Source organism: Solanum tuberosum, unplaced genomic scaffold, assembly GCF_000226075.1.
Source record: "Solanum tuberosum cultivar DM 1-3 516 R44 unplaced genomic scaffold, SolTub_3.0 scf00039, whole genome shotgun sequence".
NCBI classification, from domain to species: domain Eukaryota; kingdom Viridiplantae; phylum Streptophyta; class Magnoliopsida; order Solanales; family Solanaceae; genus Solanum; species Solanum tuberosum.
Genome location: NW_006238968.1, coordinates 1310683 through 1337446, shown reverse-complemented (window position 1 = coordinate 1337446; position 26764 = coordinate 1310683). Strand labels below are relative to the sequence as shown.

The following is a 26764-nucleotide window of genomic DNA, read 5'->3' as shown; positions in this document are numbered from 1 at the left end:
AAATATAACTTTGATTATGTTTCTAATTATTGACATAATCGAATAACCAAACCGAAAAAATAAAACTAAAAAGAGAAAAATCAAACCAAAGCAAATTTATTTCGATTTGAATTGAGTTACACTTCTTCAAAATCAAAAATAAAAAAACTCAAACCAAAAAATCAAATGCACACCCTTAATTAAAAAACACTCTCTATCAAAAAAATTTCTTCTTTAACCTTAAATTCGAGCCTTTTAATTAACGATAGAGGTTGGCACGAGCTATAATAAGCTAATTACTAGTGTTAGAATTTACGTGAGGTGCAAATAGTATTAGAGAATATTTATCATATTAAATTATGATTTTTGACTTATTTGAGCGATAATATAAATTATTGAAATATTATTCATGAAAAGTGGACTTTGAAATTTACAATAAGTTATTAGCAAAAAGATTAGTGGAAATATAACTCAACTAACACATAATTCATTTCCGTTAAGATAAGGAAACCAATATTTTAACTAAATTAATTAAGTAAATTTCAAAGGCATAATAGTATATTGGAATGTGGAACAAGCTAAGTCTTGAAAATTAGGGGTGGTTTAATAACACTAGCATTTTATAATTATAGGCTACTAATCTTTATTTATTATAGAAGATTATTTGTACTTTTTTCTAGATAATAAAAATAAAATAAAGAAAATTTAATGTATAATTAGATGAGTGCCCTCTTCTTATAAACAAGTGGTTGACCATTCCCTCAACTCAGTAATAAGAATTGATTATGAAATAATTTTTTAATCAAGTTTTTCATTCTTAAGAACTTTCTTGCCGATAGGCTTTATGAGACTTGTCTCATTGACAACTAGATAGGTGTTACGTACACACAAATTAACGAGTTGTTAAGAAAAATATAATTGAAGCTAGGAAGGGGAATTAGCATCACTCAAGTATTTAAACGTCAATCCAATTAACCTGATATATCTTTAAAAAAATCATTAAATATGTACATATAATTCATATTTTAAATCCGCCTCTATAATAATTTCAATTGTGTACAAACGTAAGAGAGTCAATGCATGACTGCCCATTTCTTCGTTTTCGGCTGCCTCTATCTTATCCTATAAGCCCATTAAATAATAAAAATCTACGTTTTATTGTTTATTAAAAAAATAGAGAAAAAAAAAGAAATACTATTTTTGAAAATTTTAAATTCGGTATTGGGGAAATAAGTGAATTAAATCATTGTGTTATTGCATTATAGTGATTTTCGTTTGTATGTTTTTCATTTGTCCACTTCTACATGTCTACGATGAATAATATTTATATTAATTTGTGTAGAGTCTCAATGGATTTTGGAAATAATTTGTACAATGAATAATTAATGTTAAAGATAAAATATACAAAACAAAAAAAGATATAATTGTCTAATGCGTTAATTTATGTAAAAACGAGGAAGCTATATGTAAGTAACAACTCTTTAAGTTATATTAATAGAATTAATTAGGTAATCCCTAATACATTGTATTTTGTTATAAATAGGGAGATTTTATTTAATTACGAAAGGTAACAGCATTTCGGTTTCAAAATAGTGACATATAGCTAAGGTGTTTTTTTGACCACAAATATATTTGAAAAAAATTTGGGCACTACTGTTTGGCCTTATAATTTGTCATTATTTGATAGATATATTTGGTAAACATTTCAGGTTTCCAAGTTCAAGAAAAAAAAGTAGAATTTGGCCACTTGATTTTTTTTAAAAATAAATAAAAATCAACCCAAATTTTATAATTTTATAAAAATATTTATCATTTATAAATTTCAATTAATATATATTTACAATCAACTCCATCAAAAAGAACAATATGTTTTTATTGAGTTATAATTATCTCGTATCAGTGACACATTTGAGTATACAATTATTGTACTGCTCTTGCCCATATTGTTGTTTTTGTTGATGATGACATCAACTAAGTAATAAGGTTATTTTTCACGGAATAAGACAAATTTATGAGATATTTTAATAATTTTTAAAACTTTATGGGTATAAATCGTATTATATGTAAAAGTCAAATAATTCTCCCAAAATTTATGATCAAACGCATGGTAAAACATTACTTAAAAATGACTTGCAAAAAATAATTGAGAATTTGTGACAAAATGCAAGCTAAAAAAGTTGGGGAGAGAGATTATATTTTTCAAAATATAAAAATGAACTGAATTGAATTTCTATTTAGAAGGATAAAAATTGTTGTATAAATTACTTACAATTTTTCTGCTTAATTACAAGTTTATCCAACTGTAATTTTATCTTACTACAAGTTTATTCAATTAATTACAAGCTTATTCAATTGTAATTTTATCTTATTATAAATTTATCCAATTATAAATTATGTCATTACAAACTTATCCAATTATAAATTTATCCAAAAAAATTATGTAATATACTTTCACAATATAATGTATTTATATAAATATCCATATTTGTGTTTACTCCCACATTCCAATTTTGGAGTCAACTTGACTAAATAAACAAAAACCAAGCCTTTTAATTATTTTGTATATAAGCATTTAATTTTCACTCCATTTATGTGAGTTTCTGCTAGTTTTAACGATGTTAAATAGAAGGATTGAGTTGATATTGAGCAAATTGAAATGTAATAAATTAATAAAAACTTACTTGGGTTAAATTGATTAGTTGAAATGAGTTGTGTCCTGATCCCGCCAACTTGACTTTTTTTTTTTTTTGAATGGCCAACTCCCCCCACCCCCACTCTTTGCTCCAGTACACCCCTCCCCTACAATCCATCGAGGCTTAAGCCTTCGATTTCGACCCCAACTTTGACCCCTACCCAATCCAATCCAGCTTGACTTAAATTTGAGACATGACCGCAATTCGAGATTCGACCTCAATTCGAGACTTCAGACCTAGGATCCGATCCCGACATCGAACTAAAATTCAAACCTCTAGACTTGAGATTTGAGACTCGATAGCGCATGATTTTGATATTCGAAATTCAAGACCTATTCAATTCTGACCTAGGACCTGATACTCAAGACATGGGATTCGAGACCCAAAACTCATGACCTGATCTTATTGAGTATGATGAAACATATTTCAAAAAAATAATTATAATTTAGTGAAGACAAAAAATGGATTGAAATTCGCAATTAAGCTAGGTTAAGCTAAAATGGATAAATTTGAATTCAGATTTTATGGGATCTCCTTTAATGATTAGTCTATATTAATAAATTTAACACATGCTAAAATTGATATTAGTTATGATATTTATGAAAGGATGCAAGTCATTAAACTTAATTAATATGTTACATAATGTAAAATAGAAGATCTTTCCAATGCTATATATATATATAGAGAGAGAGAGAACAATCATGGTATAAAATTAATATATGAATATTTTTTTTCTATTTACAAACCAAACAATAAATGAAATTAGATACATAAATAATCAAGTGTATGCAGAGTTTTTCATTACTTCATGAAGTTAGACAATTATTTTCGAAGGATTCAATTTTCAACCAAGTAATTAAATGAGAGAAAAAATACCCGTGCTTATAGGGGGAGCTAGTAGCCCATACTCAGGTTCACCAAATTCAATAAATTTTTCTTAACCAATATATTTGTATTAAGCATTTCATTCAGTGTATACAAATTTGAATTTAGAATCCAATTATTATCACTTAAAATTGTCATTATGAAATTCAGAAGTCGTTTCTAGATCTCAATACACCCAATGCCAGATAGCTGCCAAAAAGCATAAGCCAGAAAACACAATATGTGCTCCCGCTACACCTTCATAACTCCAAATACATGGATTCGTTATAGTCCCCTCCGTGATACTCCAACAACCCCATGAATTGGTGATTCCTATACGAGTCATGAAGGGTATAACGAACATACCATGTCTCCACATTGGATCAAAAACAGGATTAGAAGGATAAAAAATCGCTAATTCAAACAGAGCCATCGAACCGACCCAACCAGTAACCAGAGATGTAGTTCGATCATTATCCCCCATTTAACTCAACTATTCGACTGTACAGTTATTGTGATTGCGAGTCAAAGGAATGGAATATGAGTAAAGTGGGGATCACTAACAGTCTTAGTGAGTTTGAAAAAGTTGAAATTCTACCTTCGTTATTTCAATTGTGTTGTTCCAATATAATTCTATAAACGAGGTTCGAAAAAGAATATTTTTTTCCCTACATAAGAAATATATATCTAATTAATATTAATTTATCAAAAAATATAAAAAAAAATTATCAATAGACAAAATTTAGTTTTTTTTTTCTAAAAAAAGTACTAAATTTTAATTAAGGGGTGGCCATAAAAGTTGAAATTCTACCTTCGTTATTTCAATTATGCTGATTCAATATAATTCTATAAACGAGGTTTGAAAAAGAGTTTTTTTTTTCCTACATAAGAAATATAGATCTAATTAATATTAATTTATCAAAAAATATATAAATTTTTTATCAATAGACAAAATTTAGTGCTTTTTTTTTCTAAAAAAAAGTACTAATATTTAATCAAGGGGTGGCCATAAAAGTTGAAATTCTACCTTCGTTATTTCAATTGTGTTGATTCAATATAATTCTATAAATGAGGTTCGAAAAAGAGTGTTTTTTTCCCTACATAAAAAATATAGACCTAATTAATAAGTATTAATTTATCAAAAAATATAAAAAAATTTATCAATAGACAAAATTTATTTATTTTTTTCTAAAAAAAAGTACTAAAATTTAATTAAAGGGTGGCCATAAAAGTTGAAATTCTACCTTCGTTAATTCAATTGTGCTGATCCAATATAATTCTATAAACGAAGTTTGAAAAAGAGTGTTTTTTTCCCTACATAAGAAATATAGATCTAATTAATAAGTATTAATTTATCAAAAAATATAAAAAGAAATTTATCAATAGACAAAATTTAGTTTTTTTTTTTCTAAAAAAGAGTACTAAAATTTAATTAAGGGGTGGCCATAAAATTCAAGAGAGCCAGCCGATGTTTTTTTTTTTTTTTTGCTATAAATACATTTCCGATACATTAGCTTTATCACTCACAATACTTCCTCACATTCCTCCATTATCCTCTGTAAATTCCGGCGACCGGAAAAGTTTCACGATGGACGTTCGCCGGCGACCTGTAAAACCCCTTTACCCTTCCGAACACATTTCCTCCGGCGAACCTCTCAAACCCCATAATCAAGATTCCTCTGTTAAAGCTTCAGATGCTCTTCCATTACCTTTGTATCTTACAAATGGTTTGTTCTTCACCATGTTTTTCTCTGTCATGTATTTTCTTCTACACAGATGGCGTGAGAAGATCCGTAATGGAATTCCACTCCACGTGCTTAACTTTTCTGAATTAGTTGCTATGGTTTCGTTGATCGCTTCGGTTATTTATCTGTTGGGGTTCTTTGGTATTGGGTTTGTTCAATCTTTCGTTTCTAAGGGAAATAATGATTCTTGGGACGTTGAAGATGAATCCCCAGAACAATTTATTGATAGAACTGTTACACCACCACCTGTTCGACGAAATATCCCAATGAAATCTGTACCTGTTGCTGAAAAAACTGCTCAGATAATCACACCATTTTCGTCAGAGGACGATGAGGTGGTTATCAAATCGGTGGTGGAAGGGAGAATACCATCATATTCATTGGAATCTAAGTTGGGTGACTGTAAAAGAGCTGCTTTTATTCGAAAAGAGGCGTTACAGAGGAGTTCAGGGAAGTCATTGGAAGGGTTACCATTAGATGGATTTGATTATGAATCAATTCTTGGACAGTGTTGTGAGATGCCAATTGGGTATATTCAAATACCAGTGGGAATAGCTGGACCTTTGCTGCTTAATGGGAAAGAGTTTTCTGTGCCAATGGCAACCACAGAAGGATGTTTAGTTGCTAGTACTAACAGGGGTTGTAAAGCCATTTATGTTTCTGGTGGCGCTACAAGTGTTTTGTTCAGAGATGCGATGACTAGAGCTCCTGTAGTTAGGTTTGGCAGCGCAAAGAGAGCTGCAGAGTTGAAGTTCTTCGTCGAGGATCCAATGAATTTTGAGACTCTATCTGTTGTTTTCAATAAGTGAGTGTTCTTCTTCTTCTTCTTCAAGTTTTGATTTTTAATATGCTTATACTCATTTTACTGCATTTATCTTTCACTATGAAGCTAGTAGAATCATACTAATCCCTTAAATTTGACTTATATATCAGACTAGTTATGAAAAAGTATTAAATTATAGTTAAAAAGTAGTAATTATGATAGAAATATCATCATATCAAAGTCCAGGAGTTGAATAGCTTTATAAATGTGAATTCTTGAAAATGGTATAAATTAAAATGTATATACTCCCTCCGTTTCAATTTGTTTGTCTTGCTTTCCTCTTTAGTCAGTTTGAAAAAAGAACGTCTCTTTCATTTTTTTGGCAGCTCTTTAATTCTAAGGGCATTTTGGTACATTTAACATTTCTTTAGTTCACGAGATTCAAAAGTTCTCTTTTTTTTTCCCTTAAACTCTGTGTTAGTCAAAACCATACAAACAAATTGAAACAAAGAGAGTAGTATTTTGCTATGTTGCTCGGACTCTTACAAAATGTTGTAGATGTCAGCGGGTGCGTGTCAGATTCTCCAAAAATAGTGTATTTTTGGAGCATATGACATGGGTCCGCATCAAAAGTGAAGAATCCGCACAACTTAGGTATTTTGCTTTGTAGTTGATGAAAGTTACCATGAGAGTGTTCAAACAGTATGGTAGGTGAGAACATCTGGATCTTTCCTTCTTTCTTTTATTGTTCACTAATATTTCAGACATCTTTTCTTAATGCGTTTTCCTTTTGAAGATCCATTGATGTTGGTGTGTTCAGTGAATGAATCCATTTTTTGTTTCTTTTTTCAACAATGTCTTTTTACCCTCTCTAGAACTTTCATCATTGTCTTTATGATTTTATTAGATTTGTCTGTTACTTCAATATCTGTCATTTTCATTAATTTCTTTGGATAAATCTTTGATTTTTTTTCTGGAATCAGCACGTGATCATCCAATACTATGTTTACTAGTTGTATAACATTGGTTTTGATTTGAACTTTACAGATCAAGCAGATTTGCTAGATTACAGAACATTCAATGTGCAATAGCTGGAAAGAATCTATACATGAGGTTTAGCTGTAGCACTGGTGATGCGATGGGAATGAACATGGTTTCCAAAGGTGTACAGAACGTTCTTGATTACCTTCAGAATGAGTACCCCGACATGGACATCATCGGCATATCTGGTACTCCACCTACCTTTTTCTAAAAAGAAAAATCTTTTTTGATACCCTGCGTTCATTGGTTTTTCATGTATACTTGATTTTCATACTGCCTAATGCCAATGTAACGTAGTGTCAAGCCTCAACGACAGCACACCTATTTTTTTCTTCTTTTACCCCCATGATCTGGAGACACTTATTAATTGGAATTGTTGAACTATGACAGGGAACTATTGCTCGGACAAGAAACCAGCAGCAGTTAATTGGATTGAGGGGAGAGGAAAGTCAGTAGTTTGTGAGGCAATCATCAAGGAAGACGTGGTGAAGAAAGTTCTGAAAACTGAGGTTGCTACTCTAGTTGAGCTGAACATGCTTAAAAACCTTACTGGCTCCGCCATGGCTGGTGCACTTGGCGGCTTCAACGCCCATGCCAGCAATATTGTCTCAGCTGTATATTTAGCCACTGGCCAAGACCCGGCTCAAAATATTGAGAGCTCTCACTGCATCACTATGATGGAGGCTGTAAATGATGGCAAGGACCTCCATATTTCAGTCACCATGCCTTCAATCGAGGTATGCATTAAACATATTAATACTTATTCTTGATCATCGTTATATTCTTGGTACACCGTCTTTCCACCCCCAAACTTTTACATGTGACCATTTTAACGATTTTCAAACAACTATGCCTCAAACCCCAAGGAAGTTATAGTTGTCTATATGAGTGCTCTATGCTTTTATCGAAAACAACCTCTCTACCTCTAAGTTCTATGTACACTCTACACTAGGTATGTTGTTGTTGGTATGAGTTTCTTCGTGGTACTTATTATGCATATTATTGTGAATATTTTTCAGGTGGGTACAGTAGGAGGAGGAACTCAATTAGCATCGCAATCAGCTTGCTTGAACTTATTAGGAGTGAAAGGTGCCAACAGAGAGGCACCAGGGTCAAATGCAAGGCTCTTGGCCACAATAGTAGCAGGTTCGGTTCTCGCGGGTGAGCTATCCCTCATGTCAGCTATCTCAGCTGGGCAACTTGTAAAGAGCCACATGAAATACAATAGATCATGCAAAGATGTCACAAAGTAATATGCAACAACACAGCTAATTTCTCCCCATCTTAATGTTTCAAAATTGTTACAGATTTTATTATTCCCAACAAGCAACTTTCTTGAAATATATATAATCATCATCATCATCTTTGAAATAAAGGATTATAATACCAAATATAGGAAATAATATTATCATATTATTAGAGACAAGATGATCTGTATGCTGTGTTGTATGTATTAATATGCAAATATTTTTTAAAAAAAGATACTAAGTGGGGAGAAGGTAGTTGGTATCATTAAGTTTCAATTTGTGTCAAGGTGGATGACCTTATAATGTCTTTAATTTTGTATTTTCTTTTGTACTTGTTATTACTTTGTAATTTATTGCCAAAAATCAAAATGGCATCTCAATATTGGTGTTGTTTTGATCTGCACAAAGTGTTGTATCTTTTTAAATAAATTTCTTTCATTCACTAGTTGAGCACTTTCTCTTGTCAAATATTAAAGAAAATAATATTTACTTAAAAATCATTAGCGTATTCGTATCTAGTGACGTGCCCCACATTTCACAATTATCGTATTGAAATGGATACAAAAATAATCAAGGAATTCAACTATATTTATATTATTTCTTTAACGAAAATTTTGACTTCGTCGTTACCCATATGACTCATTCCCTTCATTCACCATATAATTTCAAATTCACTTTTATGACTCCACTCGGTATGTGTTAATTGAGACATTTAAGATAGATATAAAGGATATTTGACAAGTACTCTTATGAATAAGGCTATCAAAAAAACTTTCTTAAAAGTTGTAAAATTATAAAAGAGTTAAACGATAGAAAAAAAATAACTGAATTACTTTGTGAGTTTCACACTAACTATTAATTTTCTTTTTTGTCATCTTAATTATCATAATTTATGTATTAAAATAGCAGATTAGGCCAACTATCTATTGTTCCCATTTTTCATCAGAACTATCATCATTTACTCAATTAAGTGTATTTTAATACATAAATGGTGATGGTTCAATTAAGAAAATAAAAATTGTCTATATATAATTAAGATATGAAACTCATAAATAAATAATATAGTTCATTTAGTTTTTTTTTAAATATTACTATGACTTTTGTAGCTTAAATATAAGAAAAAATTATCTAAATAGACAATTTATTTTATTATGTTCTCTGAAAAAAATTAGTAAAATTTCTACTCTGTTCTCGAGACAAAATATATTCGAAACCGGAACGTGACCAAATTCCATCAAAGGTAATTTTCTAAAAAAATTGGGTAAGATCCACCGAAGTGGGTAGCCTTAACCGGATGTGTCTGATAACAGGTAAAGCCCGAAGGCTGTTCCCGTCCCTGTCGGGGGAGATGCCAACCATCTCTCCTTTCTACGAACACATTATTAGACCAAGTTATGAAATTATATAAATACAATTTTTTTTTAATAAACTCGCGATGTGGGACAATTTGGTAGACTTTTCTCAATTTCACTTCCAAATGTCTTTAGCAACTTTAAGCAAACACTATTGAGGTGTTAATAGGTAACTCATCAATAATTTCTAAACAAGAAATTTTAATGATACCAATACAATATATATATACTAATTTAGTATCAATTAAGCACAATTATCAATTTTAATGATACTAATATAATATATGATACTGGTTTAGTATTAATTAATGAATTGGGTGTATGGACTGTAATTTTTTTGAGAAAATGAATATTTCTTGAATTACTTTGGATTAGGATATGAACATGAAATTATTTTGAGTTTTATGACTCATTTATGTAATTTTTCCTTTATTATATAACCCAGCCCAAAGTCTAGCCAATTGGACACCCATACTTTTTAGTTGTAATGGATCGATGCGAATTTAGAATTTGAAGTTTATGAATTCTTATAACGATCTTTAGTTAATACATCCTTCCTTTCACAATAAAATATTTATAGATATTTAATGAATTGTTAAACATATACATAATATTGAACAAAAGCTATTAAATTCATGTGAACCTTCATGTACCATGGATCCACCCCTAGTAATAGGTCCTATGGATGGAGGTTAACCATTTTGTTTGTTATTATACACATTTTTTGAAGTTCTTACACGTAATTTATTGCACCATTAAAATTGCAACAAATATTATATTCGAAATTCATATTTCAAAAGTATAATGAGTTCAATATCTTAGAAATTTTTTTAAGTTGAACCTATCAAATTTAAATTCGCCTCTAAAAAGTAAGTGGAGTTTGGAAAAGATAGAGTGTACGCATACCTTATCACTAGAGAGGTTGTTTAAGTCATTCAAAATTAATCTTGATTACAAAATTACAGCTCTTCAAGGCATGAAAGACTGATCACATGATAGAATTGCAATAAAGCAAATGCTAGCCATTGTATCCATCAAATTCATCCAAACCTTGAGGTACCAAGGATGGCCCTAAGGTTTGTAAATCGTTGCAAAAATGTTTTTTCTTGTCGATAAATTCATGATAACAATAATTTATTTGAACAGATGCGGAATTTAAGCAAATACCGATTCTTTCGTGGCTAGGCTGCCATGCTATCAATCACTCTTCCCTTCTTGGGCTCCAAGTTCTTGCAAATAATGCTCTGCATCCAACGCTGCCATGCATCCTGCAAAACAAGTTTTTTCAAAGAGATCACTAACTTTGATACCTGAAACCAATCAATCTTAAGACAATTCTAGTAAGGATATTGACACACACATACAGACTAACAATAGACCATATATGATCTCACGAACACTGACATTGTCGCAAACTGACACTAGATGTGAAATTTTCATAAACTTGAAAAAACTTAGATATCAAGATTGACAACATATTTCATGCATTCAATGTAAAGCTTACCCCTTGAAAACTACTCTCTTCAAAGCATGTGTCAAAGTACTGGTTAATACAGGGAGTTGAGAAACATGCATTGTCTAATGTTTGTGAGACAAATCTTTGACTTAAATCCAGCTCGCGATCAGTAATATAATAAAGATTCACATTCTCCACCAAATCAAAATAGTAAAGCGACTCATTGTGTCATAAAGAACAACAGCCCACTTATGAAGCCCATAGCATATAAATGTTAACAGTTCAAAATTGGTTAAGGTAATATCCTTATCGGATCGACACTGATTAATAGTTTGGAAGTCGGGGTTAGCACTGAAAGGTGCCGACATAACAAATGCACTGCTTGACATTTGTTGATCCTATAAGTATAATGATATCAGAAGATCATAGAATCAAATGGTTGGTACAAAAGTTTGACGTTGATGCTTAGACAAATAGGAGGTCACAATTTAGATTTCAAAAAGTGCAGAACTATATTAGGAAAGGTGTAAAACCAATTTATTTTATATTTGAGTGATGTATCCTACATCACGGTCCGGAGAAGGGACGCACCCCAAGGGATGTGATGTATTGTAGGCAGCTTATCCCGATACAATCATCATTGGTTGATTCCATGGGTCGAACCCGTGACTTATGGGTCATATGGAGACAACTTTACCATGGTCCAGGCTAGTACATTAAGAAAAACTGGCAATCAACTTCCTATCAAAAACTTTTACCTCCAGAAACTCTCAAGCTCTAGGGAATTGAAACAATTTTCCAGAGAACTATTGCTTATAGATATATCAATGCACTACACTATACCCTTGAGGTGAAAAATATTTTACCTACCCTTCGGGGTGGCCCAGTGGTTTGAGCTTGGGACTTCCATGTTGGAGATCTCAAGTTTGAAACCCCTTGCCAGCAAAAGCAAGGGGTTTGCCTTCTGGGTCGAGCTCGTCGCACCAGGCTTGCCTAGTGCGGTTTACCTCTCCTATGTGGTTTGCGAGCTATTGCATAGGAGCGGGGGTTTTACCCTGTGCGCACCCAAAGGATAGCGGCTGCAGGTTTCCCTTGTCATAAAAATATATATATATATTTTACCTATCTCAGGAAGTTGCTTTCTGCTCAAGCAATCCTTACAAGATACCATCATAATGGACTACAGAAAATATCCTTTTGACTAATATCAAGGGCTACAAATTTATTGTTTAATAAGGGTTGTTTTTCCATTTCTCTTTAATTGGAAGTGATTTTTCACTAGTTGTCCAGCAAAATCTTGGGAAAAAGTCAAATCATAATCAAGTGACTTTGTGAAAAAAAATGAAGAAAAAAACTCTTCCACAACGACTTCCCAAGAACATACTAATTATTACAAACAATGCATAAAGAAAATTGCTGGTTATAGTGTTATACCAGGAGCAGCAGGATGCTTCATTTCCTCTTAATCAACTTCCATTTGTATTCATTATGTATTTCTGGTTACTCCTATATGATACCCTTCTTCTCATTCTCTCTTAAATGGCATTGACCCTTGAGGAGTTTCATTTACTAAGCTATAAACTGAATAAATTTTTCCCCTGATCAACAATATGAACCGCTACAACACCTTTTGCTAAATAGAAACCTCGCTTCTTTTATTACATCTATGATGTCTCCTGGAAGTCAGTATCGACACTTGACGCTACTAATTGAATAGTTTTTGAGAATTCCTATGTTCAAACTTTGATAACCTAACCCACATTCAATAGAGCCAGCCAACCTTCCCTAGATATAGGGGGATCCAATTAATAAAAAATGCAGGGTGCTACTGCTGTAGCTGCAATGAGGAATGCTTCCTTTGAAGTCTTTCTTAATATGATAGAAAGCGCCTCCTTATTCTCAGCATCTATCAAGGTCGTGTACCGTAAAATCCTTGTACACTTTTATCAAAGCAGCATACTTTAAAACATTTTGATGCTTTACTTCCAGCTCAGAAAATAAAGGGTCAAATTGCTAACATTAGTTCAGTATTTCCAAGAAGGACATAGTATTATCCAATTCTTAACAATTAAAACTATAGAGAATCACCAAACTAGAGTGAGTGTTAATTAATTTCAAAAAATGGGATTTTGGATTATTTTTATGACTTTCACATCCATCTATGTGCAAATAGCCCAAGATTCAGACAGGTTTCGATTGAGGCTTAGTTTTCTTGTTGAAAAAAGGGGATTCTTCAGCACTGTTGTAATTTCAACTCTATGACATTCATCAAACACAACCAATAGAGAAGCACCATGCTCAATGAAGCAAACTAACAAAGAGCAAACAGCAATGTAAATTAGGATCACTACCTGAACCAGCAGCAGTGATGGCTTGCCGGTACTTCTTATCTTGCACATCACCAGCAGCAAATACACCTCTAACGCTAGTCTTTGTCGTCCCTGGCACGGTTGCAACATACCTCTCAGCATCCAACTGCAGTTGTCCATCCAAAAATTTGGTAGCAGGTTCATGCCCAATAGCAAAGAACAAACCCGAAACCTCCAAATCTGATACCTCTCCAGTAACCACATTTTCCACCTTTAATCCACCCAAAGACTTCTCCCCATATGCCTCCACCACAGCAGAATTCCAAATCACCTCTATCTTAGGGTTACTCAATGCCCTATTTCGCATAATCTTCGAAGCCCTAAATTCATCCCTCCTATGAATTATATACACTTTCGAACCATATTTCGTCAGAAATGTAGCTTCTTCCATTGCTGAATCTCCACCACCGATCACCGCCAAAGGCTTGTTACGAAAGATCGGAGCTGCGCCGTCACACACAGCACAAGCCGAGATCCCGCGATTCCAATATCCATTTGCGCCGTCGCCGGATCCAGGAAATTCAAGCCGCTTGGCAACAGCACCAGTAGCGATAATGACAGCGTCTGCTAGTACAGTCCTTTCATCGGACATGACTTTGAAAGGACTAGCAGAGAAATCAACGTTACTTACAGTTTCAGTGAAGATCTGTGTACCGAATCGAACAGATTGAGCACGGCACCGGTCCATGAGTTCACCACCGGCGAGTCCTTCCGGGAAACCGGGGAAATTCTCAACCTCGGAGGTGGTTGTGAGCTGTCCACCTGGCGCGATATCATTGGCCATCCATCCTTCAAAAAGGATCGGTTTTAGCTCGGCGCGTGCTGCGTAAATGGCGGCGGTGTGAGCCGCCGGTCCACTTCCGATGATGCAAACTTTGGTCTTCTGTATGTCCGCCATAGAGGTTATATTAGCGACACGGTGATGGTGGTGGTTGGTGGCGGCGACGACGACGGCGACGGCGGAGAGTTATATATTGTTTTTGGGTTTTCTGGAGTGGATCTTTATGACATGTGGCCTATAGTTACGGATCAAAACTTTGTTTTAAATGGGTCGGATTTTGGCGGGTTCGGTTTTTTCATATTTTCATTCTTGAGCGGGCTTTGGCGCCAAATTCAAATAGTGGTTAAAAACGAAAATCATTAATTTTCTTTTATTTAAATTGGAAGATTTTATTTCATCCTTTCTTTATGCATTATATCGGCCACAAGCAAGTAAGGTTGCGTATCAGTCAGTTGAGTTCAATTTTGAAGTTTATTGATTTGATTTTTCGATTATTAATTTGTAGACCTGTTTTCAATCACCTCATATATCTATTTAAGGCTTAATATTACAGCCTTTAGATGTATTTCTTTTATATTACTACTTATAGCAGTTTAATTACAAATATTAACAGATTAGTTTTAATTTATAATTTAATTAATTAGTTATTTTTATAATTACATTATAATTAATAAGTAAGAAAAATAACATTAATATTAGAGAATCAATTGTCATTATCTCTTACACCATTTTTTTTCTCTCTCACCATCTTCAACGTTCGTCTTCTTCATTCAAAAAGAAAATCAGTAGAACTCCGACATTTATATGATTTAATGGTGGAATTAGATCTACATACGAAGAATGTTGAAATTCCTGCAAAGTGTGGTTCCTCTCAGTCGAAGGATCAAAAGAAGAAAAAAAACGAAGCAAAGAAAATGGTGAGTCCGGCAAATCAAAAGGGAAAGAAGAGGAAGGGGAAGATTGTAGAAACCCCTTTTGATTCGAATTCTGATTTTGTTAGTGAAATAAAAAAGAAAAAAAGCAACAAATGTAGAAATTGCTCAATCTTCAAAACCATCAACAAGAAGAACAACAAAAAAGAAGGAATCAGAAATTCGAATATCCAAAAAAGGCAAAAAAATTTGTTAGGGTAAGTATTATATTTAATTTATTTTCACATTATTCAAATTAGTGATTTTTTTGCTAAAAATATCACATTATGCTTATTGTTGTTTCGAAACTTTTGTTTGGGTGAAACTTGTACGAAATGTGAATAATATTTATATGAATCTGACTTTAATATATGATTTTGGGATATTTTATGAAATGTGATATAATATTGGTAAGCAAATGGTATGAATTGTGTTTTGACATTGGTATGAAATTGGTTTGATATCAGTAGCCCAATGGTATGAGTTGTTAAAGTGGTATGGAGATGGTATGAATTGTTAAATTACTCTGTTTTGTATGAATTATGATTAATATTGATATGAAATTGAGATTTTTTCTAATAGGAAGGTTTCTTTTTCAATTTCTTCATTAATGTATTTAAATTTTTAACATTGGTATGAAAATGGTATAAAATGATTTTTCTTTCAAGTTTTTTTCAGTGATTGTGGTTTGTACATGTGTCTATTTGTTGAATACATCAGTAATGAAGTTTTTGATATGCGTTCTGTTGATATCGATGCAAAGTACCATCGTCAAAGGTATGCCACAATCATATGACATTATGGAAAAACAAAGAATGATGATGGCGCGACCAGTGAGAGTGAAGTAACTGGCACTGTTGCTAGCAAATTTGATGGACCCCGCATAGCAAAAGAACATGCTCCGAATACCAGCAATTATCCCACACCAAGACCACGGAGATCAAATTTGAGATAGTTGATTGCACCTTAGACTTTTTAGAATTACAAGTTTTTTTCTTCTTTTGGACGATATTTTTGTGTTTGTTACAGCTTTAAGTATTTGATATATATAATATCCACTGTTTTATTTCAAAAAGATACCAATTACATATGAATTGCAGATTGACTATTGTAATAGCAGGATACTAGTTATATACAGACTGCATTCCAAATGGATACACCATTCTAAAGATAAATTACACATTGACTATAATAATTCTCGGAATAACAGTTATATACAAAATGCATACAAATTGGATTCAACATTTAGAGTTAATGATTTTACAATGTCTTATTAACTAGAAAGAAATCATACTACTAATTTAGAGTTCATGAACTAACTCTGACTTATAATTGGTATCCAAAATGTACACCTTTGGCATCCAAATTCATATTCTAACACAAAAAAAATAAAAAAATAAAAAATAAATGAAGTTGGTATCCAACATGTATAAATACCTTGTATAAACAATTATGCCAATGTAAAATAGTATAATTTTATTTTTTTGTATAAACGATTATGCCAATGTAAAATAGTGATAATTGTATTTTGTAACAACCTCAATTACATTTTTGTTTTACATTTTTTTCATCCTGGACAATTTACAACCTAATTGTAAATTATATTGTCTTAACAAGCGTGAATTAAGTATTTTTAAAGATGTATGAAGTTGTATACAATCTGTATAAATACTGGAATAAACGAATCTTACAATTTAAAACAGAGATCATTAAATGTTGCACCAACATCAATTACATCTGGTTTTATTTTGTTTTTTTGAAAATGGATAAAATAAGACTTTTTAATTAATTTTAACAGATTAGAGTGAATTAAGGAAAACAAATATTCCTAATTAGTTTGAATCTCCTAAATTTATGCTAATTAATAATTATCATCAATCAATTCAAATTTAATTAATACATCTATTTCCATTTTTTCAGTTTTTTTCTTTATCATTTCTAATTCCGTTTTTTTTTAAATTTTCGTTTATCTTTTTTTTTTTTTTTTAAAGTTTTTTCCAATTAATAAAAACATTTCTTTTTTTTGTAAATTTGTTATAATCTGAAATTTTTAATGCTATAGCTTGAAAGTCTAAATCTACTGCTATAGCTTGAAAATAGTACTATAATATATGTCATATATGAAATTTAAAATCATCTTAATATTGGTTTACTGGTTATAGATTGTTAGCGGCTCAGCTATCGATTTAACTATTAAGACTTGACATTAAAAAAATCATTGAAATTTTCACTTAGAAACAATGTGGCAAATCAAATAAATCAAACATATGAATTGACAAATTTCATCTTGCTCAAAAGTAAACATTGTCACATTGAAGGATAATAAAAAAATTGAGAAAATCAAAAATAGAAATATGAAACTAAACTCTAAGTCGAAAAATTTATATGTCCGAGAACTTGAATCTGATACCTCTAATTAAGAGAGGAGCAGCACATCTGTTACACAATATTCATTGATGATGGTAAAAATGGTCCTGGATGTGAATTCATAATGTGAAACGGGCAGTTTTTTTCTTTTCTCTTTGGAATAAGGGATAGATGGTAATTAGTACTCAGATATTACTTTTGTTGTCTTAATTAAATAACATGTCATAATTAGTAAGATGCGTCAATAATATAAAAATAATTTACACTATTGATAAACATAAGAAGTATATAATTATATAATAATTATTACTATTTATATAATTTAACTTAATTTTTACTTTTACTCTATTTAGTATGATAGTAATAAATTTTGAATGAGATTATAAATAAAGCAATATGAATTCAAGCGATGACAGAGACATTATTATTATTATATTAACATTCTAACGAAATGATTAAAGATAAAAAAGACTTTAATCTCAACAATTGACTAATTAAAGCAAAGGTGTTTTTCATCATGGAGACATAACTAGTGAACTTTCCCAAAGTTTGAAAAATAGGATGGGGGATTAATCTAATAATTATATTAATTTTTCAAACCCCCAAAATGTTCTCAACAACACAACTTTTAACATCAACTTTTATTGATTTTAGTTATGGTCAAAATAATAGACTTTTGTTAGGTGGCCACATAATCTTTTGAATCTTCACCCTATACCTACTAAGAACCTTCTCCCAAAAATAAGGCAGTTTATAATACTATTATTTTTAGCAAATTATCAATCAATATTTATCATAAAGATTTATTTTCAATTATCTTATAAATAGATTACTTATATAAATACTTTATTGGTCTCAAATAAGTGTCATTTTAAGTATTCAAGATAAAATTTAGTATGTTTTTTTTTCTTTTTAACTATACCATCATATATTATTTTTTTAATAATGTTTAATTTTTAAGAGATTTGTTAAATAAGAATACTTTTTAGTAAACTATACATTATTTTTATTGATTTTTTAATAGACATGATTTTTATTAAAATAACACTTGTTTTAGGACAGAAGGAAGACCTTTTTCCCGATATCAAATTATCAATACATACATAAAGCTTAAATACCAAAACAAATATAAAAAGTACAACACTAATGCCATAACACAAGTGTTAAGTTTTTTTTTTTAAAAAAAAAAGATTCTCGTTTGGTAAACAATATCTACATCAAAATCTGACTAATCCAAATTTACACCACATAATATCCAGTTAGAGAACAATACTCACTACAAAATAAAATTCATACACAAAATTTGAACCCAAAACCTCAAAGCAGCTCCATTCATACAACAAAACTTGTCCTATTTCCATTGTAATTTTGTTCCTTTTTTTTTCCTTTGAAAGGTCCACAACATTTCCAATCATTCAACAAGAAGAACACACAAGGACAAACAGAACAGTATCCAATGTACAAACAAAAACATCAAGAAGAAAAAGACAAACAAAACACACACAAAATGTTCTATTTCAAATCTCATGACCAGGCAATTTTCACCTGAATTAAATCTAAGGTACCATATGATCAAACAACCCAAAAACACATTAAATAAAGAAAATGAAAATCAAGGTGAAAATAAATAGTACTTATCTTAATATATTTACAAGGATTTTGACTTTATTTTAGATGGACGAAACTCACTAATCTGATTAATTTGAATTATCAATTGCGTTGAGCTCATTAAAAAATAAAATATTTCCTTGCAATTTTTTTCTAAATTTTCACGATTTGAATTCAAGACCTCTTCATCGACTTGCCATCTTTTCTACCTTTCTGGGAATTTCTCTAATTTCAGAACTCAAACTCATAAAATTCAAGAGCTCTTGTTAAAGTTGCAGAATATCTCTATTTTCAGAACTCAAACTCAATCATGACATCTCTTGTTAGACTTGCAATCTCTTCGACCTTCAACCTTTTTTGGAAATTTCTCTTTCATCTTCAGAGCTCGAACGCGAGACCTCTAATCAGTCATTCTGATCATTTCAACATTGAAGTTTCATGATTTTCCTCAATGGAAAGAGAATTCCTCTTGATGAAATCCAAACAATCAGCAATAGCTTCAGCATAAAATGAATTTGAACTTGTAAAAGACTTTAATTTATAATCATTTCTATTACCATACATACCATAATCAACTTTTTTCTTCACCAAATTCTTCTCATCTCTTTGTTTTCTTCCACTAAAATTCTTCTTCAACAAAACCAACAAATTCCCACAAATTGATTTTCTCAAAATCTTGAAAAAATTCAAGAACTTCACTTGTAATCTTTGAACTGAAAATTTTCTTGAATTTAACTTAATTCCTCTAATTCCATAACACTTTTTTCTTCCAATTACTTTCTTGTATCCCATATGACCCATGATTTATTTATTTATTTTTTACACAAATGATGAATTGGTTTTTTTTTAATGGAAATTGTGTGTTATAAATAAGTGTGGAAATTGAATGAAGAAAGGCAATGATTTCAAGTTGGTGAGTGGAAAAGGGAAATAACTTGGAAAATGGGGTGTTTTTGGAGGAGACTTTCTGATGGTCTAAACGCGCATTTGTAAGACTTAGAAAAAGGTTTAGATAGTCGGAGATTGGTTTCAATTAAGCATCTGAATATATAATAAAGTATTTAGATATTTGAATCAAGACTTATTTTAATTGAATATCTGAATATATAATAAGTGTTTAGACACAAAACACAGACTTGTTTTAATTGAACCTCTAAACATTTAATAAAGTGCTTAAATATTTGAATGAGGTCTTGTTTTAATTGAACATCTGAACATACAATAAAGTATTTAGAAACTCAAATGAATATTTTTTTTAATTGAGGATCTGAATATGTGATATAGTGTTTGTATTACACATTTTCAATTTAAATTTTGAAAAAAATATTTGAATGTGTTTTCACGTGTTCATTGTGTAGATAAGTTAATCTCTTAAGATTTGTCACCTCTTTTTAATTGTATGTATTTGCCTTAGTAAGCCGTCAAAAACCCTAGACCTTTTCAATCGAGGTTAATGTATATATTTAAAGGAGATGACATATTTGACATGGTTAACTTAACTACTCAATAAATGTTTAAGAACACGTATAAAAGTTTTTTCAAAATTTGAATCGAAAGTGTTTGATAGAAACAAATTATTCCTAAAACCTGAATACATATAATAAAGTATCCACTTATACATTAGATATTTTCAGTTCAATTTTTTTAATAAATATTTGAACGTATTCTCAATGAAATTTGCTGAAATAAATAAAAATTAAAATTTATCAATAATTGGGTGACATTTTTCTTTTTTATTGAGAATATAATCAAGACGGAATATAGGGAGACAAACGACAGAAAAATAGGGAAAGTGTCTTATATTTCACAAACCAAAGTGACTGGAGTAGTTGTGAGATTAGATAGATAAGCATAACAAATTAGTGGATTAACAAATTGATAATCACAAAATTTGTCATGCAATAAATTAGATTAACAAGTAGATTACTACATTCTGTCATGCAATATACACAAGGTCAATTAATTAATTAACATGTAAGATTATTCGCCCTGGGACTTACGGGGTGTACGCCTCGCCCTGTATAAAATGCCTTGCTTCACGCCTCCGCCTTTTAAAACACTGTTCTTAATTTTGTCTTATTAATTGCGTGCCTTTAATTAAATTAAGTGGTATACTTTTCTTTCCATCAAAAGATAAGCTGTAAGTTGGTTAACTATGTACTCCTTTTATTCAAATTAGCTGTCCTCTTTTTTAAAATAGTTATCTCAAATAGTTTATTATTTTAAAAGTTTAATCTTTTTTTTGTCTGTAATAGTCTTAAAAGATAAAAAAAATAAAAATTGACTAAATATCTTTAATTATGATTTCCTTTTTAGATTATTGTATGCATCGTTAAATTTTAAGGATCGTGTAAGAAAATATCACAATAAATAATTTGAGATGGAGCAAATATTTCATCAAGTATACTTACACTGTATCGATTACATTGGTATATACATCCACTATACATATATTTATTACTGGCAATAAAATAAATAAATTTGGACGGTTGTAACAGCAGTTTTCCACTCAATTAATTATTTTTTTAAAAAAAATTAGCAAGTGAAAGTCCAAAGAATATTTTAGAGCTAATTAAGGATGACTTTTTGGATAATGTTTATAAATCTTCGAGCAATACAACAAAAACAAATTTAAGCAGTAATAAATATGCATATTAACAAAAAATGTTAAAATAATTATCGATATTATTTAGTTTTTATTGGATCTATCATCGCTATGGATTTTAGGAATATTTACAAAAATAGCCTCTAAAAAAACATACCACAATTAAGCTATTATTATTAATTAATTTTCATTAAAAAATATTTTTGTTGTATTGAAGATCAACTCTTAATTTTGTTTAACATTATCCAGTTGTCCGCTAAAAGTTGAATAAATTATTGACAAAAGAGTGGAGAAGGGTGTGTTTGGTGCGACGAAGAATATTTTTTAAGAAATAAATTATATTTTTATTTATTTATTTGTGATTGATAAATAATAAAAAAATATTATTCTAAAATTGTTTATACACATTTTATGTAAACATGGGAACGGTAGTGAAAATATCTATTATAGTAACCCTGGTTCTAACAGACTATGAGAGAAAATAAGCCATTTTATTTATGGAAAAATGAATTATGTATATATTACAAGGAATAATGAGTTGTCCTCTATTTATATTTATTTATTACAAATATACAAATATAAAATACAAGTGGATGGGGCCAACATTAAATAAAAGTTGAGAGAATAAAGATGAGGGGAAGCTCATATTTGCGATAAAGACTTATACTATAGTATAGGAATTCATGTCTTTTCGATCGCCTTTTTGATTGTTGCATTGATTTAGTCAATTCGATCGGCGCATAGGTCTGGACGACTATTTACCAAAAACAGAGGCTTCCATAAAGTCGTAATTAGACCATGCATGGAGGCCGACGCCTGTCCAGTGCCGCAAGGTCAAGGAAGTTGATGATGTGATGACAGGGAAGTCGATGACCTTTGGACACAAATCACGATAATGTGTATTTATTTTCGAATTTGTCATTGAGAGGAAACTAATTAAATCCTTTTAAGAAATAAAGTTTTTGCATCCTTCTACATTGTCCCCTGGTACAGTATACTTAAGAAAACGATTTTCAAGGTCAACCTATTTAACTACATGCCAGATCACTAACTCAAGTCAAGAGTGTCTCCATCTTCAACTCTAACTTCAAAATTTTCAAATAAAGTGAAAAAATATTTGTAATAATATATAGTAGCTTGTATATATAGATCTAATATATGACATTATGTGACTATTTGTTTTGAGATATTACTCTTTTAGAGCAAATTTGATAGTATGTTTAAGGTAAATAAATTGAGTTGGATGATTTTGTTAGTTTTTAGAAATTGCAAGGTATAAATCATATTTTTAAAAAGTACATTCAAATATTAAATATTCCTTGCAAAAAATATATGGTTAAACAAAACTCCAACTCCAACTTGAGATTCAAAAGATGATTTAAGACCATAAATTTAACATTGTCCATTGTTTTAGAGAGGCTAACAAGTCAACTGATGCGTTAACCTCGCTAAGTCACAAACTTAAGAAAATCAAGGTCTTCACCCTCTTCTCTAATCTTCCCAACAACATTCGAGGGCTAATCACTATGGACAAATGGAGTCTCACCTCCTTTAGACAAATTAAAATTAAACCATCTCATTTTGTATATGAACCATCATGAATTGTGTCTATAATTTTCCTAGTGTGTTAGTCTCCAGAGCTCTAGTCTCTTCTCAATGATCAATGATCATGTACAAAGTTTGAAATGTCAAACTCAAAATTTTAATTTTTTACACATCAATGATCAAATGAGACTTTTAATAATAATAATAAAATAAAATAAATCACCTTCAACTTTACTTTAAAAATTTCAAAAAAAAAAATCATAACCAAACGTTCACTCAAAGTATTATTTAAAAAATATATATTTCAAAATAATTTAACTCGTCAAACAAAAAAAAAATTAAGTTAATGTTCTGATTTTATTTTGGACTCCACTAAAATAAAAATCTCGACCTTAGCTATTTCAAAGTCTTAATTAATATTTAATGAAATGCGCTCTAGGTTAAAAACCAAACGACTTTCTCAAACTAATACTGCAGATCGACATCGGAGGTGGATTTTCGAATTTGATTCTATAAAAATTCCAGTTTCATTTTTGAATGAAGTTAGACGATACAACTCTTATTAGTTTAATAGTTTACCCAAAAGTTACTCAATGAATCGGTTGATTGGAATTGCGGGATGAATAGATGTTACAGATGATGAATCAATTTCTTTTATATGTCTATCTAAAAGTCCAATCACAAGCTCAAATTACTCTGCTACCACCTCAAAGCATCTGCATTTTAATATTGAAACAATGTTATAGATTCAAGAGAGTATATAATAAGTTAAATGCAGAAGAATGAGAAACCTAAAAATTCAATTTTTGTTACACCAATTAAAACTCCTTACCCTTATGGAAAAAAGTGCCCTCCTAATTAATTCCATGCTTCCTAATATGTTAATAAACTGACCCCCTTAATTTCATTCTTCCTACAATGTAAATAATAAATTTTAGACACAATATTTTACAACATAACAGATATTTAGAACAATTTATTATAGTAGATAATTACTCAAAGAACATGTTCATCGCTAGTTCAATAAAAAAAATTGAAACATAAGAAGTTATAAACTATATCATGTGTTTATAGGGTTAGAGTGCACTCTATTAGAAATATGAAAAGAGTTTCAAACTATTCAAGTGCTGCTACAAAATAGTTGCAGCAACATTCATAATTCAGAAATTAATAGCTTTCTAAAATCAGTTTGAAATTTATTTAGTATTTCTAAAAACATGTTAATGGTCCATTCTGTATATTCACACCAAAACCAATAAAGCAGAAAACACAAAAGAATTAATTAGCTAATAAAACACAAAATTCAAAAGCAAAGAATCAAATCTACCAAGTAACATACCTAAACAAAAATTTGTGAAAAGACGATTTTATCTATTACAAAAACTTTTAATGAAAGGGTAAAAAGTTCAAACAAAATATTTTTGCATCACTATCTTAAACATTTATCCTAAAAAATTATTTCGAATTTTTCTAAAATCTATTTTTAACTGAACTTCACGTAGTCACGTTACTTTTTTTTATATTTTATATTTTTTTGTCTTTCTTGTAAAAAATTGCATTTCTATTTTGAAATTTAATTTAAATATATATTTTTTAGATAATGCTTGATAGTTCCACAAAATTAGGCTCGATATTTTTTAAATTAAGAAATTTAAAAGGATATACTTGATGGTTCCACAAAATTAGATAATGCTTGATAGTTCCACAAAATTAGGCTCAAAAACTAAATTTCAAATGCAAAACTTCCGTGTGTGTTTTTTATTTTTTATATTTTATATTTTCAACGTTTAATTTTTTTATTTTAAACTTGAAAACCACTAAAAATTAGCATTTCTATTTTGAAATTTAATTTAAATATATATTTTTTATGTTGATATTTGTCATTAATAAAAGAAATTGAATTATATATTTTTTTGATGTTTTTGAAGTAAAATTAGAGACTAAAATTCTATTTTTTAATTCTTATCTTATATAAATTTTAAAAATTATAAATTGGTTATATCACATTAAATTTAAGTAATTCTATAAATAAATTTAATATTTTTAATTTCGAATTTAACATAATTACAAATAGTGGATCTTATTTAAAAATAAATAAATGTGCAATTATATAAATTGTTTTTTTTTCATTAACCACATTACTTGTTTTATATTTTTTCATTATTATTAAATAAATAAATGTGCAGTTATATAAATTATTTTTTTCACTAACCACGTTGGTTGTTTTATTTTTATTTGTCAATTGACATTTTAATTTTTTTTCTCATTTTTTTTTAGGCTGACATTTGTAATTATTTGTTTTAATTGATGATATATGTCTATTTTTTATTTATAAAATTAAATTAGTTATAATTAAATCCAAAAATTGAGAATAATTCAAAAGCAATACTTCTTTTAATAATATAAAATATATAGTATAAATTCAAATACAATAATTTAATTAAAATTATTTTTGTAGTTCAAATAGTTAATATTAAATCTGAAAACTTCAAAAAAAAAAAGAGTTCTAAACGTACTATATTGATTTATAGTTACACGTTTTTGGGACTCCAACATGAAGAGTTAATGTGCACTTAGGAATGTTATAATTTATTATTTTTTAAAACTGATTTTGTTTTTACACGTTTTTAGGACTCCAACATGAAGAGCAGTTAGGAATGCTAACTAATTTGGCGTAAAGTTGTCCAGAATTTGTGTGTAGCTATGATACTTATTTGAATTAAAAATAAAGATAAGATTTATAATTTACAGTTACATTTAATTTTTGAAAATTGTTTTAAAATTTTATCTCATTTAAATGTAAGAATTGATTTTAAATCATTTTTAAAAATAAAATAGTAGTTTATTATTCAAACTAATTACACATCATTAATTTTAATTAATTAAAAAAATTATTTTTGTGAAGCTGACACGTGACACTTTTTCTTTTCCTATTATATATAGAATATAGATTAGGGTTTTCAAACTATCATAGGCATTGGCGCAGCTCGAATATGAAATCTACACAAATAAAGTCAATTCCTGAAGAGATAATCTTCGAAATATTCTCACAGCTTCCGATCAAGTCTTTAATGCGTTATAGGTGCGTTTCTAAATTTTATAATTCCCTTGTATCTGAATCAGATTTCGTGAACCTCCATCATTGCCGCTCTATGACTCGTGTTGATGGAAGAAAATATCTCGTGCACCAACCGGAAGGATTTTATACCGCAGAGGTTAAGGAAGATGGAATTGGCTCCTTTACTCGTATTGAGGATTTGCATACATATTATCGTTCAATGTGCATTAATGGTTTATTTTGTGCATGGACAGGCGTGCAACATGTTGTAATTTGCAACGCAAGTACAAGAGAAGTAAGATTTCTTCCCAGCCTAAATGAGTATATGCACCCAAATTATGGTCTCTATTTTTATTCAATAGGTTTTGAACCAGAAAAAA

At 30.0% G+C, this 26764-nt stretch overlaps 2 protein-coding genes across 2 annotated transcripts; one reads left to right on the top strand and one right to left on the bottom strand.

Annotated features, from left to right (window-relative positions):
* The first annotated feature begins 5075 nt into the window (after positions 1–5075).
* LOC102577467 (HMG-CoA reductase) lies at positions 5076–8772 on the top strand. Its single transcript, NM_001288011.1, is given in 4 exon segments — positions 5076–6086; positions 7092–7273; positions 7476–7822; positions 8105–8772. Coding segments are annotated over 4 exon segments (1725 nt in total). The 5' UTR covers positions 5076–5124; the 3' UTR covers positions 8339–8772.
* Positions 8773–10666: 1894 nt separating this feature from the next.
* LOC102598915 (thioredoxin reductase 2-like) lies at positions 10667–14531 on the bottom strand. Its single transcript, XM_006343254.2, has 2 exons — positions 13492–14531; positions 10667–10952 (listed from the first exon to the last, which is right to left on the bottom strand). The coding sequence occupies exons 1-2, from the start codon at positions 14405–14407 to the stop codon at positions 10882–10884; spliced, it is 987 nt and encodes a 328-aa protein (XP_006343316.1). The 5' UTR covers positions 14408–14531; the 3' UTR covers positions 10667–10881.
* Positions 14532–26764: the final 12233 nt, after the last annotated feature.

Excerpts from the sequence above, each read along its gene's own strand:
- LOC102598915 (XM_006343254.2), bottom strand. The coding sequence starts at position 14,407 with ATGGCGGACATACAGAAGACCAAAGTTTGCATCATCGGAAGTGGACCG. Across the intron at positions 10,953-13,491 it reads CATCACTGCTGCTGGTTCAG|GATGCATGGCAGCGTTGGAT; the intron begins GTAGTGATCCTA and ends CTTGTTTTGCAG.